General features: G+C 40.0%; 1 protein-coding gene across 10 annotated transcripts in view; it reads right to left on the bottom strand.

Annotated features, from left to right (window-relative positions):
* dab2ipb (DAB2 interacting protein b) overlaps positions 1-27,303 on the bottom strand; it is a 105,182-nt gene that overhangs the window by 31,394 nt on the left and 46,485 nt on the right. For 8 of the 10 annotated variants that reach the window (XM_072454541.1, XM_072454539.1, XM_072454542.1 and 5 more), the window contains 2 exons: positions 1,805-1,958; positions 1,093-1,191 (listed from right to left, as the gene is read on the bottom strand). In XM_072454541.1, the coding sequence (XP_072310642.1) occupies positions 1,093-1,191; positions 1,805-1,958 (253 nt within the window). Of the gene's footprint in view, positions 1-1,092; positions 1,192-1,804; positions 1,959-10,714; positions 10,987-17,946; positions 18,369-27,303 lie in introns of those variants that run through there. The other 2 variants (XM_072454548.1, XM_072454549.1) reach the window with 2 other exon arrangements.

A 27,303-nucleotide genomic window follows, 5' to 3' on the forward strand; every position in this document is an offset into this window, starting at 1 on the left:
CTAACTGCCATAAAACACCAAAGAAGAAGAGAATTTTGATTATCGGCATCGGCTGTAATTTTGTCATCAAAGACGATTTTCGATCAGGCATTACTTGGGCGGCGGCTATAGCCAAGTAGGACCCATGGATCCTCCTTCAGATCCATGCTCTGCTTCCACACGCTCAGTGGAGCAGCGGCTGGGCTCGATGTACATGGTTTGTTGTAAGACTGTAACTTAACTGTAAGATTCCTTTCTCCCTCTAACTCTAAGCCAGAGTTTACAGCTTGGATTTAACAAACACGACATAATTCTAAAATTAGAGTACTATCTCATAATACTACTACGCAATACTACTAATGGAGCTGGTTTGGAAGAAAACCGGCATTGGCATCGGCCATAGAAAAACCCATATCAGTCGACCTCTACCAAGGACAATGTCTGCATCACTGTATATGACAGACAATAAAGTTATTTTTTATTCTATGATATTGAAAGCTTTGCTCTTGCTGATTTGTTGGTTTAATAATTGTTGTTGTCCCTTTGCAACCTCAGAATTTTTTTTTACAAAATAAGTTTAGTGATATCGTGAGCATAAGCAAGAATTAAAAAAAAATGATTCTGGCTCCAAATCAAGATGAAAAACAATAGCATTGTAATAATGTATTATTTCACATTGTGAGACTCTAACAATGCATTGAGGAGCATTTACCTTTTCACAAGAGATAAGATAAGATAAGATAAGATAAGATATTCCTTTATTGTCCCACATGGGGAAATTTCATTTTTCAAAGAATCAAATTTCAGATTCCTGATCAATTGTAATTGTGAGTACTTTTCTAGATATAGTGACTGCAACTGTTCCTTTACTGTTGTTACAAGTTTAAGTTTATTTGCACTCAAATGATGGATTTTTAAATGGATATTATTAGGAGTGTACATGTGTAAGCTCTATAAATGTATAACGCTGTGGATCTATCTCAAAGCTGACTATAGTTAAAGAGTGCCCCGTCTCTCCAATGATACAGTTGCAATGTGTGCTTAGGGAAATGTAGATGTGTATGAACAAGTTGATTGCCTCTTTTCCCACCCACTGTGAAGTCATGTATTCACCTTGTTTGGCTGCACCGCTCTCCTCAGATTCTCCATCCATTTGTCTCTCTCGGCTGATGAACGACAGGAAAAGCATTTGCTTCCTGTGGAGGTGGTGACCTACCGCAGAGACAGGAGAGACATTTTTAATGATCAAAACCTGAGGCATATATCGCCAGGAAATAAATAGAACAAAGATTTAGTTGCTAAACTTAGTTCTTTAAACCACGTTGTCCCACAGTGAAAAGAGGCTTATCAGCACAATGGCAGATGATGTGAATGGACTCAAGAAGAGAGAAAGTGCTTGGCAGGACGACTATATCAAACCGGAACAGGGACGAGCTAAAAACAGCAAAACAAACCTATTAATGCAATGAGCCAGATAATGATGATTAGTGGAGGCTTGTGGTCTCGCTTGTGTCGTGTGCCGTTGCTTCACTGTCTATAAATAAGAACCAACACAACACTGCCAGTTGTCTTCAGATTAGAACAGAAGTGCAGCAGAAGAATCACAGATGTCCTGACCAAGTCTGCAGGGACGCTGCTCCACTTCTAACACCGACAGGAACTTATAGAAGTATGCAGTTAGTACAGGCACAACTACAGATACTAATTTGAAAATCAAAAAGTCACTTTTTATTAAAGCAACTAAAGTAATTTTGTACAATTTGAACAAAAAGTGTTTAGTGGAGACTGTGTTCGTCTGACAGTGTGTGCAGATGGCCCTCCTCACCTCAAAGCAGTAGTCCTGCCCGAGGATGCTGCTGTGAACAGGCTTTATGACGACTTCGTCCTCCATGCTTAGGTCCAGGGCTTCCACAGCACTGCTAGGGCTGAGCAATGATTCATGGGAGCGAGATTCCTTCAGCCTTGGCATCAAATGAGACCTGTAAGAGGAGAGAGACGCGTGAGTCACCCCAGGGACAAAGAGAGAGAGCACGAGGGAGTGAGACGGCAGGCATATGCAGATGGAAATAGGACGGTTCGTAGTCATAGAGAGTGAGATGAAAGCAAGCGTGAGCATGACGGAGGGAGGGAAAGACGTTGAACAAGACAACATTCGGACCATATTGCTCATGACATATCAATATCACAATATCATTTGCTTGTGCTCTGCAGTTACTGCGACCATCACACAAGAAACCCAAACATTAAAAGTTGAGGCTCTGCAAATACTAAAAACTATTATGGCTGGGAAAATATTCATGCTCAGTCTGTGTTGTGTATTTATTGACTCATTTAAAGCCAAGGCATCAAAAGCTGTCACCAAAAACTTCCATCTGACTGAGTCGAGCGAGTCACATGGCACAACGTTTTCTTCACTGCAAAACTTCATTAAAACGCAAAATGTGGTTACTGCGGTCACTTCAGCCCTTTTGCGGTTTTAGTGATTATAGCATTGCAATATTGTGGTTACCGCAACAGGCCTAGGCGCAGCCATGTTGGATTTTTTTTTAACTCTGATAAACTCTGGGTTCTGAAAGCTTCCCAGTGTTTCCAAGAAGGGATTCTGAGATGCGAGGCTGTTTTTAGTGTGAATTTACAACAGTGCTCAGAAAATCCAACCTCAGAAGACTGGAACACAGCATTATCTACCACAGAGAATATCCCAACAAACAAAGTCATAATTAAAAAACAGGAGACTTGCACATTCACTTTAAAAAGTTGTGTAACAATGATAAGTTATAGGCCAATGTCAGTTATATTGTTATCATTTCCTATTTGACCAAAATTCAAATTATAGGCTTGATAAGATCCTTCTTTCCAACATTATGATTCACATTAAACCACAATACAAGAAATTAAATATTTGTATTCAAACTGTTAATAGCACGTAAGGCTAAAAAAAGACACTGAGCGGTGATAGAATGAAGGAGCAGCAGGTCAATTGACGGTGTAATGAGGGAAGCAGTGTTTGATAATGGCCACTACCCAAAGCTTACAGGCTTATCTCTCTGTTCGTGTTTATTTGTGCCTTCTCTGAGGACTCCAGATAAATACTGTAAACTCGTAAATAAAAGTGGGGAAAATTCTGCTGTAATTATGGATTAGCGACTGTGGGCAGACCACATTCAGCCAGTCGGCTTTGTTGTCAAATCCACAGACCAATAATCTCGATTGTATATTTTTGCAAATCTTTCATTTCCTCTCTCACATACATATACAGAACATATATTTGCATTCAGTGGACAACAGTGCTCTCGGTTGTAGGTTGTAGCAGTCCGTCACCTGCTAAACACCCCACATTTTTACAGAGGAGGCACCTCTCAGCACTTGTTGCAGAGCTGTGCTGTGATTGGCTGATGAGGTACTGGGCAAAACAGCCTGCGAGTCAAGTAAGGAGAGAGAAGGGAGGCTGCATCAGTGAGATGTGTGCTTAGAGACACAAAGGATTGATGAATGTTAGGTGACAACACATTTATTAAATACTGTATATACCAAAAATGGGTATTCATCTATTCAGCATATTTCTAGATATTTAAAGATTTGTTTTAATTCTGAAAAGCCAAAATTCACTCAATATATATAGCTTTATTAATTCCATAATAATAATTATAGGATTATGATTATTATATGATTTTATACAATACACAAAGGATTCATGCACCCATCATGTGTTTTTAGACTTATTGTGCACAGTATCCTAAAGTAAAATGAACTAATCTCTGGAGAGAACATGTCTTGCCCATCATGATGACACAAAAGGCAGCCTTGAGCAGAGGGTGGGTCCCTATAAGCTTCCTGTTCCCATCATCACTCCTGTGAACTAATGGCTAGCCCTTTCATCCTTTCTTTTAAAAGTTTACAGCCCTATAAAGAATACATCGTTATCATCTACAAAAGGCATTGCATTCTATTTGGTTCTGTGCCAGCATGTATGTAAATATAATTCAAAATGTGTTGTAAACTTCCCTTTCTGTATTGTTCTTTCAGTCACTGTCCTTGATTGTCATTGACAGTCACTGCCTTCCTCTTGGCTGCTTGGGTCTGTCTCACAGGGAATGTTACAAGAGCATAACCTACTCTCATTTGCTCTCCATTGATTCTCCTCTGATCACAACTCACTGCATCTCTGGGCCTTCATTTGGGCCGGTTGAATATTTCAGGGGCAGACAAGAGTTCAGCTGAGAAACTGCAGAGAAACTTTCTTATGTCTGTAGTGAAATACATGTAAAAGATCATGGCTTTAAGAAAAAAAATGAAAATGCTTTGTCAGAGTCACACAATATGAGGTGAGAGCGCATCATTCTGTGTAATCCAAGAGCTGTGACTTACGTAGTACACATGTTTTAAGTGAAGAATCACTGGTAAATATACAGATTCAAATGGACTTTAATGTACCTCTTCTTACAAAAAGGCATTGATGCCATCCAATTGAGGCTTACTAGTCACAGGCTTTTAGAATATTTAAAATCAACAGGGAGCTTATTAAATACCAGCACTTGTCATGGACAAACTTGCACAGAAAGGTATCTTACTCTGCTGTCCACTTTTCTCACACAATCTGTCAGTAAAAAATTGCTTTTTCATATTTGACTTAAAAAGGATCTCAAAAAAATCTGTGCTGTCTACAAAATGTTTGAAGCAGTAGTTAGTGAATAACAATGTTTTACAGTGGGAGGAATGCTCAGGTCTGTTCAATAGAGAGGCAGTTAGTCGGCTGCAGCAGAAAGAGCTGTAATGGTTTTGAGTGCGTCTCGGCTGCTCCCTGTTCTCTTTGTCTCAGTGGTCTGTGCAGAGTTCATCTGAAGCCATCTGTGATCTGATCACTGCACTTACACTTCACATATTTAGTAGTCAGTTAGCAATAGGAAAGAAGTTTATACTTAAAGGCCTTTTTAGAGTTTGTAAACACAATGGTAATGCTCAAGGAATACTTAAGTGGACTGTTTTACAGAATCAATATAGGAAATGAGAACAAGGAAAGAGAAAACAAAAATGAAGATGCTTTTAGAGCTGACAGGTCATTAACTCTATGTATTAGACCTGAAGCCATACAGCCATATTATTAGGACGAGAGCAGATTTAAGTAGGTGCAGAAATGTGGATAACAACAATAGTTTGTTGTGGCCTTGTCAAGGCCTGATCTGGTCATGGGGCTAAGCAGGGTTGGGCCTGGTTAAGTACTTGGATCGGAGACCACTGAGAAGACAGCAGCAGTGGCTCTATATTCAAACTGTCTAAAGACAGACGTGTCTTAGTATGAATATAAATATAATATATGTGCATGCTGGTGGTGGTGAGGTCGATTGTGCAGCTCGTAGTTTTGTCACACGTCCACGTGAGGCACAGAGTAATCCTACGAATACAACTAATATCAGCTTAGTACTACCAGACATATTACTGGTGTAACGGTTGTGCAAAATATACCTAAAATGCCTAAAGTTCACTGGATGCACAATCTGATAAATAAAATATATTTTCTTTCAGGGCACTTCCAGTTATTACAGTTAAAAGAAGCTCTCAGAGCTTGTGGTCAGAGCCTGTCAGGAGAATGTTTGTTTTGCCTTCAGAGCAGCTTTTACAAGAATCAATACTCTTTTCCACATAAAACTTCTTCTCCACTAATTACCTTCTTGTCCATGATTGCCCAAAATGCCAAAACATGACCTACAGTTAGTCATCTTGGTAATGTTTGTTAAGATAATAATGACACATCTCCAAGCAGAAGACATTGTCAGTCTCATGTAGCAGACATGACAAGTATTTACATTGTTTTGATAATGTTACATTTCAGAACTGATCTTGAATTATCCGAGTATACATAAATAAACTACAGCATGTGCCGCAAAATATAGTGCCCATTATTGTCATGTCGCCCCTTGGATGAAGCAGGTCATGATCAAAGTGTATTTCTAATGGGTTTGATCGTTTCATCTGCCGATGTGGTTCTACTCTCACTACATCAAGAGAATTACAGGAAATATTTTTAGGAAGATTATATTATGCTCCTTGCCTTTTTTAACACAGGCTTTAAAATTGTTTTTATTTTTTAAATTCAACTTTTACGTTGAATGTTATACTGTGGAACCTTCCAGTCAAAGCAACATCTCTATGGATACAAGCAGCAGGCGGATGCCAAATGTAACATGGTACACCTTTAAATAAAAACAAAGTATGGACAGAGGGAGGGATTTCTTTTAAATCATTGCAAATCCCTGATAACAAACATGAGACTGCAATTGAAATCCATCAGTTAAGTTATAGGTCTGTTTTTGAGAGATTCTCTTTCTGCATCGTGCCGCACACTGACAGCTCACAGTTCTCAGGAGAGAGCCGTACAAAAGAGAGATGGAGAATTGAAATGCACTGACCAACTTGACAACTGTACAGTTTCCCTTAAAGGGGATATTTCCCACAATGCATTAAGGCTGACACTTTCAATCCAAATGCCCTGTCATTCCTACATCACTGACCTCCTTAATCTCAACACTCTTTGAACAGCCAAAATAAAAACAAAGTACACTCTTGAAAAGATGGCCAACACGGTTGACTGAGCACTGCTATGGAAAGTATAAGTGGCTTATATGGCTAGTGCATCAGTCCTCTGGCTCAAACACTTTCAGTATACTTGTGCACACAAAACAAAGAAGAGAGATTACTGTGGGAAACTCGAAGTGACACACTGCCCTGGGCGCTAGCACACACCAAATACCATAGCGCGACCACTTAAGCACAGAAAAATAAGAGCTGCATAAGCTATAAAAGGGAGGCCACATTAGGACTCTGCATTAGGGATAGCTCCACATAAAAGAGGCTTTCAGTTACAGAGGACCATAGCCTTTAAAAGGAAGAATACAGTGAGCACAAGCACTATACTCAAGGCCCTCACGGGATATAATAAACTTTAGCATTTATTATTAGAGCAAGTATATGAAATAATCAGATGCCTTTCATGAATATGCCTGGTTAAAGACGACCTATTTTGCTTTTGTCTGCTATATAATTCTAATCTACGACACTTGTGGTTCATTACGTTATATTTTGGACAGTTTAAATTTAAATATAGTTTCTTTCCCCCTTTGAGTAAAAATGGTAACGCAAAGCTGCCGGAGCCTATGTGTGCGCCGTTTAAGAAAATAAAATCACAGAACAAAGTAAGTAAATATCAGTGGGTGTGACACGGGGAGTGGTAAACACAAGGAATGTCGGAACAAGGCCGCCTGGTCCGCAGGAGAAACAAATTACTCAAATATGCATTAATTACTCTCAATACAACTTTGAGTGGTCAAATCAGAAGAAGAAACAAACTTAATATGGCTTAAGCTATTAAAAGTTGATTTTATATAATATGTGTCTCCTTTAAAAGTACAAGTTGACTTGCACACGCAGTTGCAGACATGGAAACTTTTTTTTAAATGGGATCGATTATTATCTTAAAATTTCAGATTATTGTAGTTCTGTTTATATGGATGTATATATATTAATATGATAATAGTAAATTTATTGTGAATAAAGGACTGAAACCAGGACTCAACTAATAGCTGGGGTATCCAATTTTCACAACGCGAACAGAGGAAGTAAGTATTTAAAATAGTATTTAAAACTAATTTGTCCCAAGCTCTCACAAACCCCGGGCACCTGCAGACAGGTTACTGTGAACTCACATTGTCACATATGTGGCTTTTATAATAATACACTTTGGAAGAAGTCACAAAATGTGATTTTTGTGACTTCAAAATGTGAAACCAGATCTAAATAAAAGACTAAATCAAGCCTGAAACAGGTGTAAACCAGAAGTGAATAGGGAACCAAACCCAGGATTCAACCAGTTCTAAACTAGCCAACATCAGGTCTCTGGACTCTGAACATACACGTAATGATGATAGTTGGAACGACTCCCTGAGAGTTGGCTCAATGCTCCTACTTGCTAACACACTTGCAGCGTGATTACAGAGAGCACAGCACATCCACCTGGTTTGCTGAGGAGGTATTTCACACAAACATGGGACGCTCAGCAGCAGGGCACCAGTGCAGAGGATAATAACGCTGGAGAGGGTCGCCTGGGGCCTCGGACCTCACGCTCAGGTCAGTGGAGAGGGACAGGAAAAAAACTGGGCTGCAAGTATGACCACAACAGAACAGAGCAGCAGCGGACACAGTAAGGCTGTTATCTCCCAAAGCAGATTTAAAGTGTTTCTCTTTTGACCTATTCATTGTTCATTGTTTATGCTGCACCGAATCACCAAGAAAAGTGACTGTTTGTGAATTCTGTTCATTGATAATGGCAATAAACAGTTTCTGATTCTGCTCTATGATGGAAGCAGGACTCTGCTATTGTGTCATCTGCGGAGAAACAAGAGTCCAAGGACAGAGAGGCACCGTGCTTGTTCATTTATGCATACATCAGAAAGATTTATTTTTGAAAATTTAATTTGCAAAATATCAAGACGTCTTGTAGCTTTCAATTCTAACGTAATGTGTAGTGTAGAGAATAAGGTTATCAAAAGCATTAAAAATCAGATACTTATTGATACTAAAACTAGTATTGCGACTAGATACTCATTTATACAAGTATTGGTAATCAAATATCACATTAAGAGTTTTTGAAGGATCTCAAGCTTTATCAGAACTAGTTTTTGACCACATGGTAACAAAGAAAGTACTATTCCTTTGTTCCTACCCAAAGAGACTCAAATGAATATGCAATAGAAGATGATGAATTAAAAATGATGGCCGACAGTATGTGCTATTATAGGTTTGGTGCTCAGACCCCGGCAGGAACGATGAGCGATAAGAAAACTTTCCCCCGTAGCCTAGACACTGATGGAGGTGAAAAAAAAAACCTGACAGAAAAATAAACCCTGTAAAGGTGGTGCTGGGGTGGAGGAGGGCAAAAGGAGGAGTTTAAAACAAGACGGCTGAGCGGTGATTGGAAGCTGCTGAGCCCATCATAACAGAGCAGGACGGTGAAGGTAGCTTTGTGCAGGTGAGACCGCATCACGCTAAAACTTAAAGTATATTTTTGTATTATTATTATTATGGTATCAAAATTGGCATTGAGTTTCAAGCATGATATTCCTTTGCATCAAAATTGTGTTTGAAACATTCAATTTGTACCCCATTAGTTCATAAAGCCCAAAATAATGCACAACATAATGGTAAACAACATACTACAAATAACCTCAGAGGATTATAGGGATTATAGATAGAATTTCTAGGCTTGTTTGTTTGCAGTAGAAAACCTCACCCGGGCCGGGGCAGAGGCTGGAGCTGGAGACGGCAGCAGACGTAATAAATTCATCGCTCAGGTCAGATGACTGAAGCGCCCTCCTCATCGAGCCATGTCTGTTCAATTAGCAGACTAAAGTCATCTCCTGGACATGCACATCTTACTGTCGAAACCTTGAAGGCCAGAGCGGTGTCAGGCGGCTTTCACACTCCGCCATTCACCATTATACAAGCAAATGTACGCATTTACACACGATTTCAATTAGGTGCAACAAAATCTTTTACTGTCACTGTTATTAGTGTTTGGAAATCGAATCTAGTTCAATTCAGTTCCTTGAAAATACTTGTAAATTTACGCTGACAGAAAAAACATACATTTCCCTCTATTTGCTGGTGAAAAATGTTCAATGCCAGGAGAAGGAGCCGGACAGTGTAAAAATGAAGACTGCCAAGGTCAAGGCCCTGAGCACAAGAGCTGCGCCTATTGTGAAAAAAAACAGCAACAAAATAAAAACAAAACAAACTTCATTGGACTTCTTCAGCCTTTTTTTTTGATGAAAAGTGAGAAAGCGTCTTAACCCAAGCATCAGGCAACATGTGATGTCTGGGGAGTAGACAAAAAAGCCAAAAAGAGGAAGCGTCTCTTTTTTTCCCCCCAACTTCTTGACCTGAATATTCAAACCCCCCTGTGGCTCTGGACAAAGCAACAGGCAAACACTCAAGTTCAAAATAAGAAAAAGGCCAATGAGTTTCCTCCCACACAACACAGTAAGAATGATATATTTACTGTAACATTAGAAAAGAACAGCAGGAATTACAAGCAGGGACTGACAATAACACTAAATAGCCAGGGTTTGTCAGTAAGATTATAAAGTTGGACCAGATCAGATGCATGTGCGTGCATACTGAATCACTGAAATACAGGTTCAGTGACAGGGAACACATCAAGCCTTTACAGAGGTAGATTACAGATGAAATTAAATGTAAACTAAATGTACAGTTTAAAGACTCAAAGACACACTTTTTTTAGAATCTACTGCATTAAGGTCATTTTAGTATTAGCAGGTTCTATTCTGATCATGTACATAAACATTCTGGGTTCAAACATCAAGTCAGGAAGCTATATTATTTCAAGTAAAAGCTATAAATGCTTGGTGTCAATAAAAAGGTCTTATTTGTGCTGTGAAGTCTGAGATTTGCCTCTGGCGCAGAATACTTTTCATGCTCAAGTCTAAACATGCCCTCCCCTTTACACAGGATGTTTCTCCTCAGTTCTTCCACTGTACACCACCTTTTCTCTTTTCTAATCAACTATACCAGCCTTTTCTTTGCTTCCATGATTCACACAGGAAGAGCTTTGTATGGCAAGGAAGTCTTTGAATGAACGTGAAAAGCCAACCTTGCGTGCAGCTGTGAGCTTTAATATCCCAAAAGGAAAGCAAGAAGAACGCAAAACTAAAACGTCACTTACGATTTACTGAAGATGTGAAACATGGTCCACGAGAAGCTTTCCAAGTCGACAGCCCCAGAACAAACCACTTCACTTGGGATGGCATTCCTGACAAACGTCTGCGTCGTTAGTGTGTGTGTGTTTTTCCGGACTATTTTGGACTGGCTGGGAACACGGCTGGAGCCTCTGCCCTCCGAGTTACACCACACCGCTCCCAAAGGATGTCTGCTTGCTGTTGCTACTACACAAACCTCTCCAAGGCAACAAAAAAAGACAGCCCTCGCAATCACAAAAGCTGGAAATTCTAATCTTTTACATTTAAAGTAAGCAAATGCACCTATAGCATGTGCGAAAAGTTGATAAAAAAAATGAAAAACAAGTCCATCCTTAGTGTTTTCCCTTCTATTCCCTAGTCATCTTCTGTCTTTTCAGCTTTCTCATGTAATGAGACTAATGTAGATCCCAAGCTGGCAGCAAGGAAGCCAGTTTGGTGCCTCCTCCCAGTAGCAATGCCGAGATATGGTCCACCCCTATGTTGCACGCTGTGGGAAATACAGGGCTGTGCAGGAAAAGGAAGGAGGGGAGAAAAGACTGGACAAAAGTGTGTATTCGAAAAAGTAGCGGCCAGTTACGGTTCAGGGAGGAGACACACACACACACACACACACACACACTACCAGATGTTTTTACACCAGGGAAGACTGATGTCATCGCAGAGACATGCTGTCAGTGAGTGAACACATTTACCACAATAAAAAGGCTACACTTAAGAATTACCCAAGACTAAAGCATCTCATTACATGTTTTGTGAATTGCTTCATACATTTAGCCGATCAACGCAATGAACGCAGCAAATCGGATCGTCCTTTCTTAAGTTTGTTCTCATCTTTATATTTTAATTATACAACAATAATCAACACTTTCCTGCATCTCCGTCGTGGTCGGAATCCATAAAAAGTCGTCCACAGCCCATTTAGCCCCCTATAGTCTAAGACCCCCACAGAGCCGATTTCATTGATTGCCGTGTACATACATTTTCTCGTCTCAAAAACGACAGCGTGCAAACAGTTACACAAAACACGGCTGCAAAAATGTTATCTCAACAGCAATATTTTTTGCAGAGCTACCGTTCTCAAGCTCCAAAAACAATCTGAGAATCATTTTGCGAGTCGAGAGGAGTTTTTCCTCTCAGTGCTGTGGATTAAGATTGTCTGCTCTTATCACTTGTACGACACTCCACACCTTGTTCCGAGGTGTGCCTGGTTAAAGGTTAACTACAAAACCCAGGCAAAAACTCGACAGACTAAACACTCATGGGGATTTCCTCATTCTGCAGCCGGCACTCGTGATACGATCTCACCCCAGATGAGCTTTTTTGTGATGAAGATCAAACATCAATGTGGGCCAGACCAAAGCAATCAGCAGTAATCTATTTGGTTTGTTTTGATCTGCCCATGCTGTTTATCACATTTATAATACCTTAGTTACTGCACGTCTTTTATTTGATCAATTTTTTTTATATTCATTATTATTATTTTTTATTTTATATTAGTACCTGTTGTTTTTTGTCGCTCAATATCACAGAAGTACATTCCTACTTTGTGATTTCTGTTCACTGACAATGACAATAAGGTTTTTTTCTGATTCTGATTAGATATATGTGGCTATTTTTATGAAGTGTACAAAAACAGGAATGCAGAACGTAATCTTAGAATCTGTTTTATGTATAGAAAAAAGATTTGAAACAATGGGCTTTTGTTTTGGCCGAGTCATGTGGCAGCCTGACCTTTACGTTGCACATGTTTGAAAGTGTGCAGCTGCATTTCTTTGCCGTTTTCCCACACAAAATGATTAGTCTGTAGTGAAAAGTAAAACAGCACAAACAAGCATAAGGACAAGGTGAGTGAAGGAAAGACAGGACGTTTTTTTGTCCAGAGCACAGTATTTTTTGCATGTTAAAACCCTAAAAATAGAAACTACAGCGAATGTGTTTCCACTTGTATTATGCGATGGATTTTAGTAACAAATGTGACAGAGGTGAGACTGAACCACACAAAGGTTGTTCCAAGGGTTTTAAGAGAAAACGAGAACTTGTTCATAGCTACAAAGCAAAACTTCAGAAGTAATATGCAAGTCCCAATAAAAAAGATACAAAATAAATTATTTATCAGATACTAAATGTCTTTGGCAATTATGGGCAAGTCATGAATGAAGGGGATTCTTCAAAAGGAAAATTACAATAGTTAAATTAAAGTAATAACAGGATGAAATTAAAGCCGACCGCCTTACCGCACGTCCATGTTTTCTGCTGCGCTTTGCGGCATACCAAACGACGCTCAGTAATTCACCGTTGATGATTGCGTAGTCTGCGATTCAAATAGTTGTTTGCACTGACAAATTGCAAGATCGTACTGAAGGCTGATCTGAGCAGGGAGAAAGAGAGAGAGCCTCGGTGACCCGCGACTTTTTAATGATGTTCAGGGGGTCAAAAATACCCGAGATGTGGCAGAAAGAATGAAGTTTAAAGAATGAAGTCTAAAGAATAGAGTCTAACAAATAAAGCTGTTGTTGTTGTTTTATGGCGGTTGGCATCCGAGTGTTGCATTACCGCCAGACTTTATTCCTTAGACTGTTGTTGTTGTTGCTGTTGTTATTGTTTTATGGCAGTCGACAGCCGAGTGTCGCAAAGTCTAAAGAATGAAGTCTAAAGAATGAAGCCTAAAGAATGAAGTTTAAAGAATGAAGTCTAAAGAATGAAGTCTAAAGAATGAAGTCTAAAGAATGAAGTTTAAAGAATGAAGTCTAAAGAATGAAGTCTAAAGAATGAAGTTTAAAGAATGAAGTCTAAAGAATGAAGTCTAAAGAATAAAGTCTAAAGAATGAAGTTTAAAGAATGAAGTCTAAAGAATGAAGCCTAAAGAATGAAGTTTAAAGAATGAAGTCTAAAGAATGAAGTCTAAAGAATGAAGTCTAAAGAATAAAGTCTAAAGAATGAAGTTTAAAGAATGAAGTCTAAAGAATGAAGCCTAAAGAATGAAGTTTAAAGAATGAAGTCTAAAGAATGAAGTCTAAAGAATGAAGTCTAAAGAATAAAGTCTAACAAATAAAGTCTAAAGAATGAAGTTTAAAGAATGAAGTCTAAAGAATGAAGTCTAAAGAATAAAGTCTAACAAATAAAGTCTAAAGAATGAAGTTTAAAGAATGAAGTCTAAAGAATGAAGTCTAAAGAATAAAGTCTAACAAATAAAGTCTAAAGAATGAAGTTTAAAGAATAGAGTCTAAAGAATAAAGTCTAAATTTGAATTTGAATATTTATAAAATGTTAATGTCTTTAGATGCAAAAAGTGTTGTTTTGAGCAAATCGGACGAAAAACCTAGGACAAGTAGAATTTTGAGAAAAAAAGCGTCAAATGTGACGGTGCCACTTTGATTCGACATGGCTGACTTCCTGTTTATCATAGAGCGATGCTGCCAGGTGTGTTTTACTCCTCAAAAGGTCAGAGGTCAAAGGTAGCTCTATCACTGTCCCAAGTCTCATGTGCCTAGGCCAAAGATTAAGCGTTTCATGTTTTTTCTTTTTTGAACTAGTCGGCACTCTTGCGACGGGCATTCTCCCAACCTCCATTTTATTTGCGTTCGGGCCGAGCCGATCGCGTCTATGTCCCCATGTGTGACCTATGTCCCCATGTGTGACCTATGTCCCCATGTGTGACCTATGTCCCCATGTGTGACCTATGTCCCCATGTGTGACCTATGTCCCCATGTGTGACCTATGTCCCCATGTGTGACATTCATCAATGTTCAGGGGGTCAAAAATGCCCGAGTTGTGGCAAAATGACCATGAAAGAATAAGATTGAAGAAGAAACCGGACAAGAAAAAAGACTCATCGCATTCCATTCCATGGAATGGCTCGAGCCAAATATGAGCAAATTAGGCAAGTGACAAAGCTGTCCACTTGAAGAGAAGACCGTGGAGAGCATAAAGAAGGATCAGAGGTCGACATGGGCAGTATTTAGATATATTATATATTAAAAAGTATGTTGTAAGCTTTCAAATTATGGTATAAAGGTGATATATTTTACAAACATACTGGATTGATACGATATCGTTTGACTCTCATTATCGGTATACTCAAAAAAATACTGATACATTAATTACTGACGATATCGCCCACCCATAATTATATTCTCTATGACTGTGTGGAAAAACATAGAGAAGCAGTTTCTGTGAGATTCTTCAGAGAACTCTAATCACCTGTTGAGAGGCGCCTCTTGCCCAAACCTAAATGGCCACAAAGGACTGGAGTAAAATAATTACAACTTACAGTACATTCCAGACAAGCTTCCACAAGTACCTTTTAAAGCTATGAGCAGGTGCTCGACAAATATCAGACAGAGTTTATAAGTTAATTATAATTACAATGTTTTTCTCATCCAAGCTAAACCCTTTCATACCACTGTACACTTAAAATATGCATATACATGTCTGTTATAGACATTACATGTAAACAATACACTTAAGGTCTATAATTGTAGCAATCAAGCCACTTATTTTGTACTAATTAGTTCAGCGCAGTACAACCTACTGTACTTGGACTATTGTAATACAGCTTGATGAAGACAACAAGGATGTTATGTTTAGTTCAGTGTTTCTCAAACTGTGGTACATGTACTACTGGTGCTACTACTGCTGAGCTCCAGCAGGTGTTACACAGATTCCTCCACAGGTCAATTATTTGCTGAATTTAGAGTCAGTTTAATCCACATTTCTCTCACTGTTTGAGTTAAAGCAATAGTTCCATCCTATTCTAGACCTTGTTTAAACTTAGTGGTTCTTAGTAGGAAAAAATAGTCCTTAGGTGGTACTTGGTGTGAACAATCTGAGAAACACTATATTAGTTCACTAGTTAGTAGTTCAGGAGTGTACAGAATGCTTTCTGCAGAGATATGGTAGATTCAAGAGATGTTGTTATCTTCTGTGGAAATCAAAATTAAAATGCATTTTTGTGGAACGCAACACTTATTTTAACAAAACAATCAGTATTTAGGTTTAATGCTGTTAAGAGCCATTGGAATCATATTCAGATTGATACATGCATGTAAATGACTTGATTGTTTTACATTTTTAACCACAAACCCAACTGTGTCTTTTTTTAATTTAAATGTTGACTGTTGGCGTAATCGTTTCATTCATAAATCAAGAGTATGTGCACCTCTCCTCCTGCCCCTCGGTGGGCTCTGTGGGTGCACCGTCCTGGCCCTCTGCTGCTGCCTTCCTGGACATGCTTTGGATCAAATGCCCTGCTCCACTTCATCAACACCGACTAAATCAATGGCAGCCACACAATGACAATCTATGACACAGTAATTGCACAGAGCGGCCACACAAAGCTGTAGCAGAAACACTGTTCCGTCTCTTTTGGTGCAGAGCAAAATATCAAAGATTATAAAGCACTTTGTTACATAAGTGGGAGCCGGCATGAAATTAAGAATGTGGAAAGGGAGAAAGAACGTCACGTAACAGATTTAATCGGCTAAAATGGATCCACACAATTCAGGAAGAATTTGCTTTCACAGAATAAAGGTACATTTTTGAAGATCAATTGTCTTTTCTAGTCTGATTAACAAAGGATAGTGGCACTAACCTGTTGTTATCAATGTTGTCCACTTCTATTTTCTATTGAGCAAATACAGTCCTGGACCATGTGTGTTATAGTGACCGCCAAAGAGAGCATTAGTGGCGGGTCTCTGTTGCTAGATGACGGAGGTACAGGAAGGAGGGAGTTTAAAGAATAAAGTCTAAAGAATAAAGTAAGAGAATTCAGTGTCGGGGCAATCGTGATCAAAATACGGTCGCGCGGGTGGCGAGAACTATCATCATGAAGTGGTTTACTAAAAAACTACACCTACACATTGTCTTGTTTATCACAAAATATTCAAATCTGAGACGTTATATTATGTTTAATTAAATGTAACCAGTGAACAGAGCTAAGTGAGAAGGAACAGTGATAACACACCAATGCCAATAAAACTGCTCCAATTCTTCCAATTAGGACAGCGTGACACTAAAAGCTTTGCTTGGACACACTCCATGGGGCACAAATTAAACAAGGCTGTTTGCACACAGTATATGTACACATATATGTATACAAGGCCATCGCTCATGCATGTAAGAGGATATAGTGGTCCACGCCTCAGGCTGCAGGTGGGGGGAGGAGGTGGGGGGTCGCATCACACTGCCTGGGCTGAATACAAATACATGATGATAAATACTCTTATAGTATGGGTTTTGTTTTGAGGGGTTCAATTGAGACATGTAGCTGAATACCAGGCCTAATATGGATTGTTTCAGGTGATACCAATAGACAAAAATTGGAGAAAAGTTCCCAACGTGACATTTCACTTTTGTTGGGGGAAGCTGTTTTTATTTAGAATATAGTAACATTTGTGGAATTGTTCATGATACTAGCATAACTAAACATGCAGCCACTTATCACATAATTTTCTCTTCTATTTTTACTCACTTTAGTCAGTTTAAAACGACACATCTGATGCACTGAGGACAAACATTTGAGAATTTCTGAATGTCAGTATGTCTGTGTCAACATGTTAAGAGCATCAAGTGACACGATACCACTTTAGGCCTTTTTTTTTGGAACTATAGGGACGTCACACAACATTTATGTTCTTGGATCAATGTCACAAATCATCATTATCACATTAATACTTGTCCAGAAATGCAATCACTCATAAACAACAGATTTATATAAATAGCATATGTCAACCTGCTTCCCAACTATCATTCAGAGCAGCAAGCATTTCTAACCTCTGATTCCTTCTTGCACTGAACATGCCAGACCAAATGAGTAGCTGACCTCACAGACTGGCCTGGTCATCTGATTTGTGTTAGCACGCTGCCATAAGTCACACGGCCAGCTTTGTGCGACGCTACAACATCTAGGACACCGCTGGAAATGGACGGACACTTTCAGCATGACATTTTGTGCAGGCGAAAAAATCTCCTTGAAGGTTAAATTAAATGTCATGAGTCGAGCGGTTAGTAGGCGAGCGGTCTTCTGTGAAAACTCGGCTATTAACGACGACACTGGACGGTACCCGGCTGCCATGGAGCAATGAACCATTTGGTGATCACATTTCAAATCGTTGCTGAAGAGGGCTAGACCAACCAAGGAACTCAAGCAAATCGGCACACAAAAGGATCGACTGAGATGTGAAAAGCAAGAAAGACTCACCAGGCATTGTCAGAATTCCTCTAAGCGACCCGAAGCAAGCGGAATGAGACAGCGGATGAGGCACACTACGCAGAGTGGACAGGGATGTGAGGAACACTGGCTGGTCTCAGGGATTCATCTGGTCCTGTTGCAGATGCAGACAGCTCAGTCAGTGCCTGCGTCCTGACTCCTTCCTCTCACTGCTGCTGCTTTAAGAAGAGGGGTGGAGAAAAGCAGCTCCCACTATCCTTTTCCTCTCAGTCCACACACAGCATGTCCTACTTCCTGTCGCGCCTCAGAAATGGGACACCATCTCCAGTACTCAAAAAAACGAATAGTCAAACAATGAATTAACTTGAATCTCCCTTTCATTTAAGGTTTCTTCTCTTCCTCTGCCTAATATCAGCTTCTGTTGCTATCACTGAGTAGACTGCACCTCCCATCTGTGTGTCCTATGGCGCGGGGAGGAGTCTGCATATGCTGTTCATTGGGGGGTGGGGGAATCACGTGGGAGCTTGTGTGCGGTGCAGCCTAGCTTGGCCCTGCCCCCCTGTGTTATCCAGCGGGAGTGTGTGCGCTCTTTGTCCTGTCAACTGTGGAGCTGATATCTGCTCTTATTGTCAACCGCTGCCTACTGGTCGACTATGGTTAGGCCACGGACGCTCAAGCTGTGCGAGAAGAAACAGGCTGCAGTTTGGCAAAGTGACTGTAGAGAGGGAGAGAGAGAGTGGTGAAACTGGAATTTTGGGTGGGAGGGTTTTGACACGCTCAGTTTGACTTGGAATTGGTCGTCTGGCCGGGGTGAAACCGAGGCTATTTCCAGTGCGTCCCCTGCCGGAGTATGAGCAGACACGCGGGGTAAAGGGCCAGCGCAGGATGGAGAGCAGATAAGGTGGAACAGCTTTCAGAAACCTGCAGGACCACCATCCACTAATCTGCTCCCAGTGCGTGTCCGCAGTGATGTCACCAGATATGACATCACCTCACGCACTGACAGATGATACACGGCCCATCAGGGACGGTGGAGGCAAACTGATCTGTCAATGGGGTGTGGGTGGAGGAGGTGCACACCATGTTTCAATGATGGATCTGAGTGACCACCAGCATTTTCACCCCCAAGTAATTTAAAAATAACAAACTACATGGCCGTTTTGCTCTCTTTGCAATATCCTCCTGCTGCTGGGGCTGCCAGGTATATCACAAACAAAGTCAACTACAGAGAAACAACTACATTCCGTGTTGTGTGTATGTGTGTATGAAACGTATAAAAGCTGCTAACTCTGCAGTTGAGACCTTTACAACTATGTTCTGCCATGCATGTGATTACAGGATTAATTAATCAGTTCATTATTAATTCTTGTCTCAAATGTTGATGCTCCTGGATGCATTTAAAATAGACACTTCCAACAGAATCCAACTATTAAAACTAGAATTGCATTTGTGTGCGATGTTCCAGACCTTTAGTCACCAGGTTTCCACCACTAGTGCAATAACACAAATGGGGAAACGTTGCATAGATGTATAGTGTCCTGAACATAAGAGTGGTAAAGAATAATGGTTTAGTAGAAGAGATGTAAGACTCTACAATCAAGTTGCATTACAAACAGTACTTTGTAAATGTGGGTTCCGTTGCCAGGACAGTGGACAGTGGAAAGTGTGTCAGACAGTCAGACAGTCAGACATTCAGACAGTCAGACAGTCAGACACTCAGACATTCAGACAGTCAGACAGTCAGACACTCAGACATTCAGACAGTCAGACATTCAGACAGTCAGACATTCAGACATTCAGACAGTCAGACAGTCAGACACTCAGACATTCAGACAGTCAGACATTCAGACAGTCAGACATTCAGACAGTCAGACAGTCAGACAGTCAGACATTCAGACATTCAGACAGTCAGACAGTCAGACATTCAGACAGTCAGAGAGTCAGACAGTCAGACAGTCAGACATTCAGACAGTCAGACAGTCAGACATTCAGACAGTCAGACAGTCAGACAGTCAGACAGTCAGACATTCAGACAGTCAGACAGTCAGACATTCAGACAGTCAGACATTCAGACAGTCAGACAGTCAGACAGTCAGACAGTCAGACAGTCAGACAGTCAGACAGTCAGACATTCAGACAGTCAGACATTCAGACAGTCAGACATTCAGACAGTCAGACAGTCAGACAGTCAGACAGTCAGACAGTCAGACAGTCAGACAGTCAGACAGTCAGACAGTCAGACATTCAGACAGTCAGCCTGGCACTCTCACTGAAATGTTTGTTTCAAACTAGGTCAGACTGAAGACGCAGTGCTGTAACGTCCTCTCATCCTCCCAGTTTACCAAAGGACTCTATAGAAATGACTACCAGAAGATGACAGCAGCCGGTCAGGTGTATGTCTATATGATGAGATTGTCGCAGGTTGAACACTTGTCTCACTATACCACAAAAACGTTGATAATTAGACTGATTGTGAGAAGTTTCTGACTATTTAGTATTTGGTTTGAATAAATATGTTGAACATATTTTGAATATGCCACAATAAACTACCTGTACTATAATACATAACTATGTTCCCCATGTAATCACAGTTCATAATGAATTAGGCTGAGAAGGAAAAAAAGGACAAGGATGAATGAATGTTTGCGTGCTTACCGAGCAGTCCTTTAAAGGGATGTGCAGGACACTGCTTTAATGTGCCTCTTGGTATTCCTGACATGCCTGAGGCCCCATCCATAACAGCTCATTACCTCAGGAGGAATTGAACGAGAAAAGACCAAACTCCAGCGAGGTTAAACCACGACAGAGCCATCACAAGCTCCTCAGCATCTTTGATTTCAAGACATCCCTTTAATAGTAATGCACCTGCGTATTACGGGACAGAACAACTGTATGTGGCAAGAAATAGAATGAGACACACTGGTCATATTTGAACAAGTATGTGGAGTCAGATTGCACATTTGCATATAATATTGATTCTTTAGCTGTTACCAGTGTATTGTTACTCATATAGAATATCTGAAGCTCATTTAAAGATAGCCTCAAACCTTTTTTAAAAGAAGGGTACAAAGAACTACTAAGCGGTGCAATATTTCCAGACAATAGGCAATAGACGTCGCATCAAGACAGAACTTCAGGGGTAAAAAGCCAGCTTAGTCCTTAAAGTAAAATGAAAATAGCACATAAAACTTACAATTACACAAGTAAACAATAAAGGAGAAATTGAAACCAACAACTGAATGTGCGACTTTATAATAATCACTGTGAAATAAACCTTGTGATGACCTTGTGATAGCATAATTGAATTGGTAAGGGATATGGTCTAGTGTTGCACAGCTTTTTACAACATATTATTACCAGAAGTGCTTCGTTTGGTCTATACCACATGCATTATGTTCCTGATGCATTGCAAATGAGAGGACAGGAGAGGAAGGATACCAGCGCCAGGAGAAGAAAAAGATGGACTCTCTTCCGTTGTCACTAATTACATCTCTGCGATCTCACTAAAAGACTATTATGCAATAATCTGAGAGAGACCACAGACAAGGCATTGATTGCACTCACAATTGTAAAAGTGAGAATAGGAATCTTCAAGAGCCGAAGTAGTAACTGAGCTTCTAAGAAATGGTTAACTTTCATTGTTTTTTCCTAATATTTTAATAATATGTTTGACCGTTATATTAAAAGCCTGATTGGTTTATTTGATTTTTAAATATCCTTATATAATTACAAAAGTTTCAGCTAAGCCTGCAGATAAGGATGTTGCAATATCAATTACAATTAAAGCCGCGGTAGCGGCGATGATGGCTCTCGCCACCCGCGCGACCGTGTTTCTCTTAGACTTTAGACTTAATTCTTTCGCAGCCGTACTTACGGAACTAATAGGCCTCTCGCCAGCTTGTGGCGCTCGGGCCTATTAAGAATAAGAAGAAACATGGCAAGAATAAAGACAATTTTTGGTCGGGACAGTGCGTGTTAAAGAACATACATGGAAGTTGTGCTGTAAACACGTCGGAGTGTAGCCATGAGCTAATGTCCATCCGCTGTCCTGCATTCACTCTCACAACAAGGCAAGGCAAGGCAAGTTTATTTGTAGAGCACATTTCATACACAAGGCAATTCAAAGTGCTTCACACAGCAGGAAAAATGCATTAAAATCACAAAGAAATTACAGAAACAGAAATACGATAAAATTAACTAAATACAAAAATAATAATAAAAAAACCACCTAGCCACAAAGGGACAGAAACGTGTTTTCGGAGTCCAACTCCTTTTTAAATCAGTCCAACTGATTTTCTAAACTAATGAAATCACATAAAAGAGAAGAGTGCAAATAAAAATCCTTTCAGTCATATGCGCAGCTAAACAAAACAGTTTTTAGCTTAGATTTGAACATTGTCAGAGTAGAAGCCTGTCTCACATCTTCAGGAAGAATGTTCCAGATTCTCCATGTTTAGTCCTGACTCTGGCACCAGCAGGAGGCCGGTCCCTGAGGTCCTCAGAGTCTGAGATGGTTCATATGGCACTAACATGTCCAAGATGTACTTTGGTGCTAGGCCATGGAGAGACTTGTACACAAGCAGAGCTGCTTTAAAGTCTATTCTCTGAGCCACAGGAGCCAGTGCAGAGACCTGAGAACAGGACTAATGTGATCATACTTCCTGGTTCTAGTCAGGACCCGAGCAGCAGCGTTCTGGATGTACTGCAGCTGTTTTACAGCTCGTTTGGAGAGGCCAGTGAGCAGGCCGTTATAGTAGTCTAATCTACTGGAGACAAACGCATGGATAAGTCTCTCTAAATCTGGTTTTGACACTATATTTTTGATTTTGGCAATGTTTTTTAGATGGTAAAACGCTGCTGATGTTATTGATTTGATGTGGCTGTTAAAGTTCAAGTCTGAGTCCATTATTACCCCAGATTTCTAACTTGATTTATAGGTTTTAGAGCAAGACTCTGGAGGTGACCGCTAACACTTTCTCTTTGTTTCTGTGGACCAAAAACGATTATTTCAGTCTTGTCTTGACAACACACTCTCATTCATACACCAGCACACTTTTGTACATGCTTTTGTAGAAGGGGAAACTGGAGTAAACATATGCAGACATGAGGAAAACATGCAAACTAGATAAACATTTTTTTTTAAATTCCCATTGTCTCACACACATAAATTTTCCAGAAAGACAAAATGCAATTTATGTGACAGCCAGATAAAAAGGTACTTAAAGGTGGTATGGACGATTTTTTTCAGCAATTTTTTTTTATCATATTTCCTCGTGGCATGGATAAATCATTTGTCTTGCCACGCATCAATCATAAAACCCACCTATCGCTCACCTGCAGCCGCGTCAGGCTCTTCCCCACGTTTCCGCGTGCATAGGCGCATGGATCTATCATAATATAGTTCCCTCAGTGTACGGGGCAAAATGAAGACGGAGAAAGACAGTTCGAGCTGACGCTGAAGTGGACAGAAATCTACGGGAGACGAGCGATGCGATGCGCTCCGTTGCGCTAATAAACAAACGCACGTGTGTGTTGTATCAGTCCGCACGGGGGAGTGCGCATGCGCACTTCCGCCCGCGTTCTCAAATCGCCGAAAAATTGTCCATACTGCCTTTAAAGGTTGAATGGACGATTCTTTTGGCATAATAATATACATATATAAGATAATATTGGAACCTGAATAATCACGATTATTATTAACTTAATAATCTAGCTGTGCACCATAATTACCATAATTTCCCCACAAACAAACAGCAAAATATCCTGTTTTATTTCAGATAAAAAACTGCAAACCCTGTTGTTTATATCTGTACAATCTTGTTCTGAAATACATGTGAATCTTTCATTAGTTTGTCAGTTCATAGACTTTTTTCAGTCTTTTCTGCGACACTTTTAAAAAAGTCAACTTTGAATATGTGCCATTAAAAAAAAAAATCACCAGTAAACAAACAAAATGGTAGAAGATAGCAGCGCAAATGCCAGTAAGTGCGGGTAAAGATGTAAAAGTAGACAAGAAGAAGGGGAAGAAGATAGCTGGATAATACCATGTGACCACCTGGGGAATGTTTAGAGAATGTAATAACTCTAAATGTCATCACTTTATTGGATTTATGGGTGGATGTCTCTCTCTGCAGCTCGCTATCCATTTTCCGCACACATACAGTTTCCATCCCTCCCACCTACAACAATTACTACAGAGTCCCCAATGGTGCTCTTTTATGGAAACGTGACAGGAGGTCTTGTATTGAGACTTCCTGGTTCCCGCTGTGGGCAAATATGTACAAAGCAAGCACTTCACCGCCTTATAAGGGCATGGCATGAAGCACAAAGGATAGCACAGAGGATAAAAGAAATACGTTAAATAGAAGTAAGTTTAATGTCAAGTAGTAAAAAAACCTCACAGCTAAATAAAACAAGTCAAACGTTATTGCTCGGTAATAGTAACGTGAAAGTGTGCAAACAAAGTATCTCCTTTAGACAGATTTTTTAACCCAAACTTAAAATTGGCAGTGTGCAAATAGCGACCCGACATTGGTCCATTTCTAGGTCTAATTGTCAAGAGCATGAACAAAATGTAATGATTTTTATTAAACCGTGCCACCATTTCTGCATTTATTTCATTTATGTTGATCCAAAACATCATCTAGATTTTAGGATAATCTATTTAAAATGGTACACTAACCATAATATATTCAAATAGGTCGACATTTCAGTGCAATTAAATATGGCAGTTTATACGGTTATTTAAATTAAGTGGAATAATGTGGATGCTGTAATTGACAATATGAGATAATGTGCTTGAATGAGTTAAAGTAAAATTAGTTTTTCATGATCTGAATCCAGTGAAACATTTGATGAAAATGCAAGAAACACCAGTAAACTTACAGTTCAATGTAGTATTTAATGAGGAATATGCTGCAGACTGACCAGATTATTTGATACACGTGTGAGAGGAAACAAACGACAACAAACAGCAGCTGAATAATTCTGCTTTGACTGAAATATCTCTAAGCATCCATCTGCTTATATACTGTTGTGTATGGAGAATGGTAACGCAGTCTGGCCATGTTACACAAGCAGCGTTCCATAAAAATGCATGAGTCACTGGCAAGAGCTGCTGCAATCCAAATACAGATATTTTCTCAAATACTTAGGAGTACAATGACAGGGGGAGTAGCATTGTCAGTGGTCTTAACAGCAACTATATGTGAATTGTCTCCTAAAGACGTCCATAGCAAATAAAAAGCTACAGAGTTGGTATCATAAGTTTCCTGCAGGAGGCGTGACTAAAACAACAACCAGCTACATTAAAACTACCTTTAATGATACATTTTTAGCATGTCGAGTCAACCAAAACTAAGATTGTCAAAATATTACGGGCAGTGTTGGGAAGTGATTAAATGCATATAAAACACATTTTCAGTAACTATATTCTAGTACAGTTATTCTGTCATTTAGTGGTATTCAAAATTGTTACTTTCCTAAGTCAGAGGAATACGCTGCAGTACTTAAAGGCTGTATGGACGATTTTTCGGCGATTTGAGAACTCAGGCGGAAGTGCGCATGCGCACTCCCCCGTGCGGACCGATACAACACACACGTGCGTTTGTTTATTAGCGCAACATAGCGCATCGCATCGCTCGTCTGTCGTAGATTTCTGTCCACTTCTGCGTCAGCTCGAACTGTCTTTCTCCGTCTTCATTTTGCCCCGTACACTGAGGGAACTATATTATGATAGATCCATGCGCTTAGGCACGCGGAAACGTGGGGACGAGCCGCACGCGGCTGCAGGTGAGCGGTAGGTGCGTTTTATGATTGATACGTGGCAGGACAAATGATTTATCCACGCCACGAGGAAATATGATAAAAAATTTGCTGAAAAAAAAATCGTCCATACCACCTTTAATAATGCATTTTTGAACTGCGTGGCATGTGTGAGGAAAAAAAGAAAATGTATGTGAAATGCATAACAAACAATGCGACCAACAACGAATGGAAATCAACGGGAGAGCATTCCCAAGTATGCAGAATACAGTATTCTGATTAGACCTCGCAACGGAAAATACAATTTAATCCAGGTATTTAGTATTGTGTAACTTCATACAATTTCAAAGTATTCAAAGTGTTCGTCTCAACACAAATTATGAGGCAGTATTGTAGCTATGGGCCATAGTTATCAGGGGGTTGGACTGGTCTGTAAGAATGTGTAAATGTGATCATGTGTGAAGGTCAGAGAGGTCACAGGGGTGGAGTGGCAGTCAGTTTGCACCAGGGCAATTATTTTTAAGTTGTGCTTATTTTGCCTGCTGACAGAGGCGTAGCTTAACTCAAATCAAAAGCTAGAATGATTTGTAAATGAGGGAAATTTAACAAAAGAAAAAAAAATGGTGTATGCAAATGCATAGTTATTCAACATGATTGCTGAGGCAGTGGGTTTGATGACTGCAGTTGAATATTTGATTTTGGACACCCAGCTGCTGCTCATGTGCTGCTCTGCCTCCACGGGAGAGCGCCCCGGGCTGCACTGACTAACAATGTCACGTATACAGTCAATGAGTGCCTCGGGGAGATTTCCACAAGACACGGCCCACTTTGTGTAATATGTACCTGCAATGTGTGGGAGGAAGGAAGGACATATTCCCACAAAAATATAATAATGGTCAGTGAGTCGGATGTGCTCTGAATGTTAAAGGCTATTTGAAGCGATTGAGTTGCCTTCTTTCATCCATGGTCGAGTTTTTCGTTCCGTCACCCACTGCTTGCATGATGGGGCCCAGTTTATTTCATTGCAGTTCCGTGCATGTGTATATCTTTTTGGAAACAACACAGGTGACCTTGCTATGTATGCAATGTGTAGCACAAGTGCGCTTCGTTAATGCACTGCAAAATAAAGACAATCCAATTTCCTATGCTGAAGCACTTTGTCACAGCGAAACACTGTCACACTTATTGAGCTGTAACGCCGTGTGGAGTGGCAGGCTGGTGATGAGGATCAAATTGGAGAGTGACGAGTCTGAAATGGTTAGAGCGAAGTATGGTTAGATAGATGTGGTAATGACAGAGGAGAAGCCGTGGTAAAGGGAATGAGAAAAGATAGCAGGACAGAGAGGAGGAGGCGGGGAAGAGGCGCAGGCTCATTTTGTCTGAGCGAAGAGTTCACTGTGTTCTGCTCTCAACAATTGCCACTGTTCCTTCCTCATAATGTGACAGTGACATTAATGCCTCATTAAAAGTATGAGGGATGGAAGAGAGTCCAATCCAAGTTCACAAAGCCAAACAGAATAACATTTACTGTACGAATGTAGCAGAGAAACACTCAAATGTATAGCAAATCTATGTTTTAGACTAAAGAGAGCCACAAACATTGTCTAGGTGCAATGTGTTTTC

This window comes from Eucyclogobius newberryi, unplaced genomic scaffold (assembly GCF_026437365.1).
Source record: "Eucyclogobius newberryi isolate DKJ021-1_F unplaced genomic scaffold, fEucNew1.0.hap1 SCAF_2, whole genome shotgun sequence".
Classification (NCBI taxonomy): domain Eukaryota; kingdom Metazoa; phylum Chordata; class Actinopteri; order Gobiiformes; family Gobiidae; genus Eucyclogobius; species Eucyclogobius newberryi.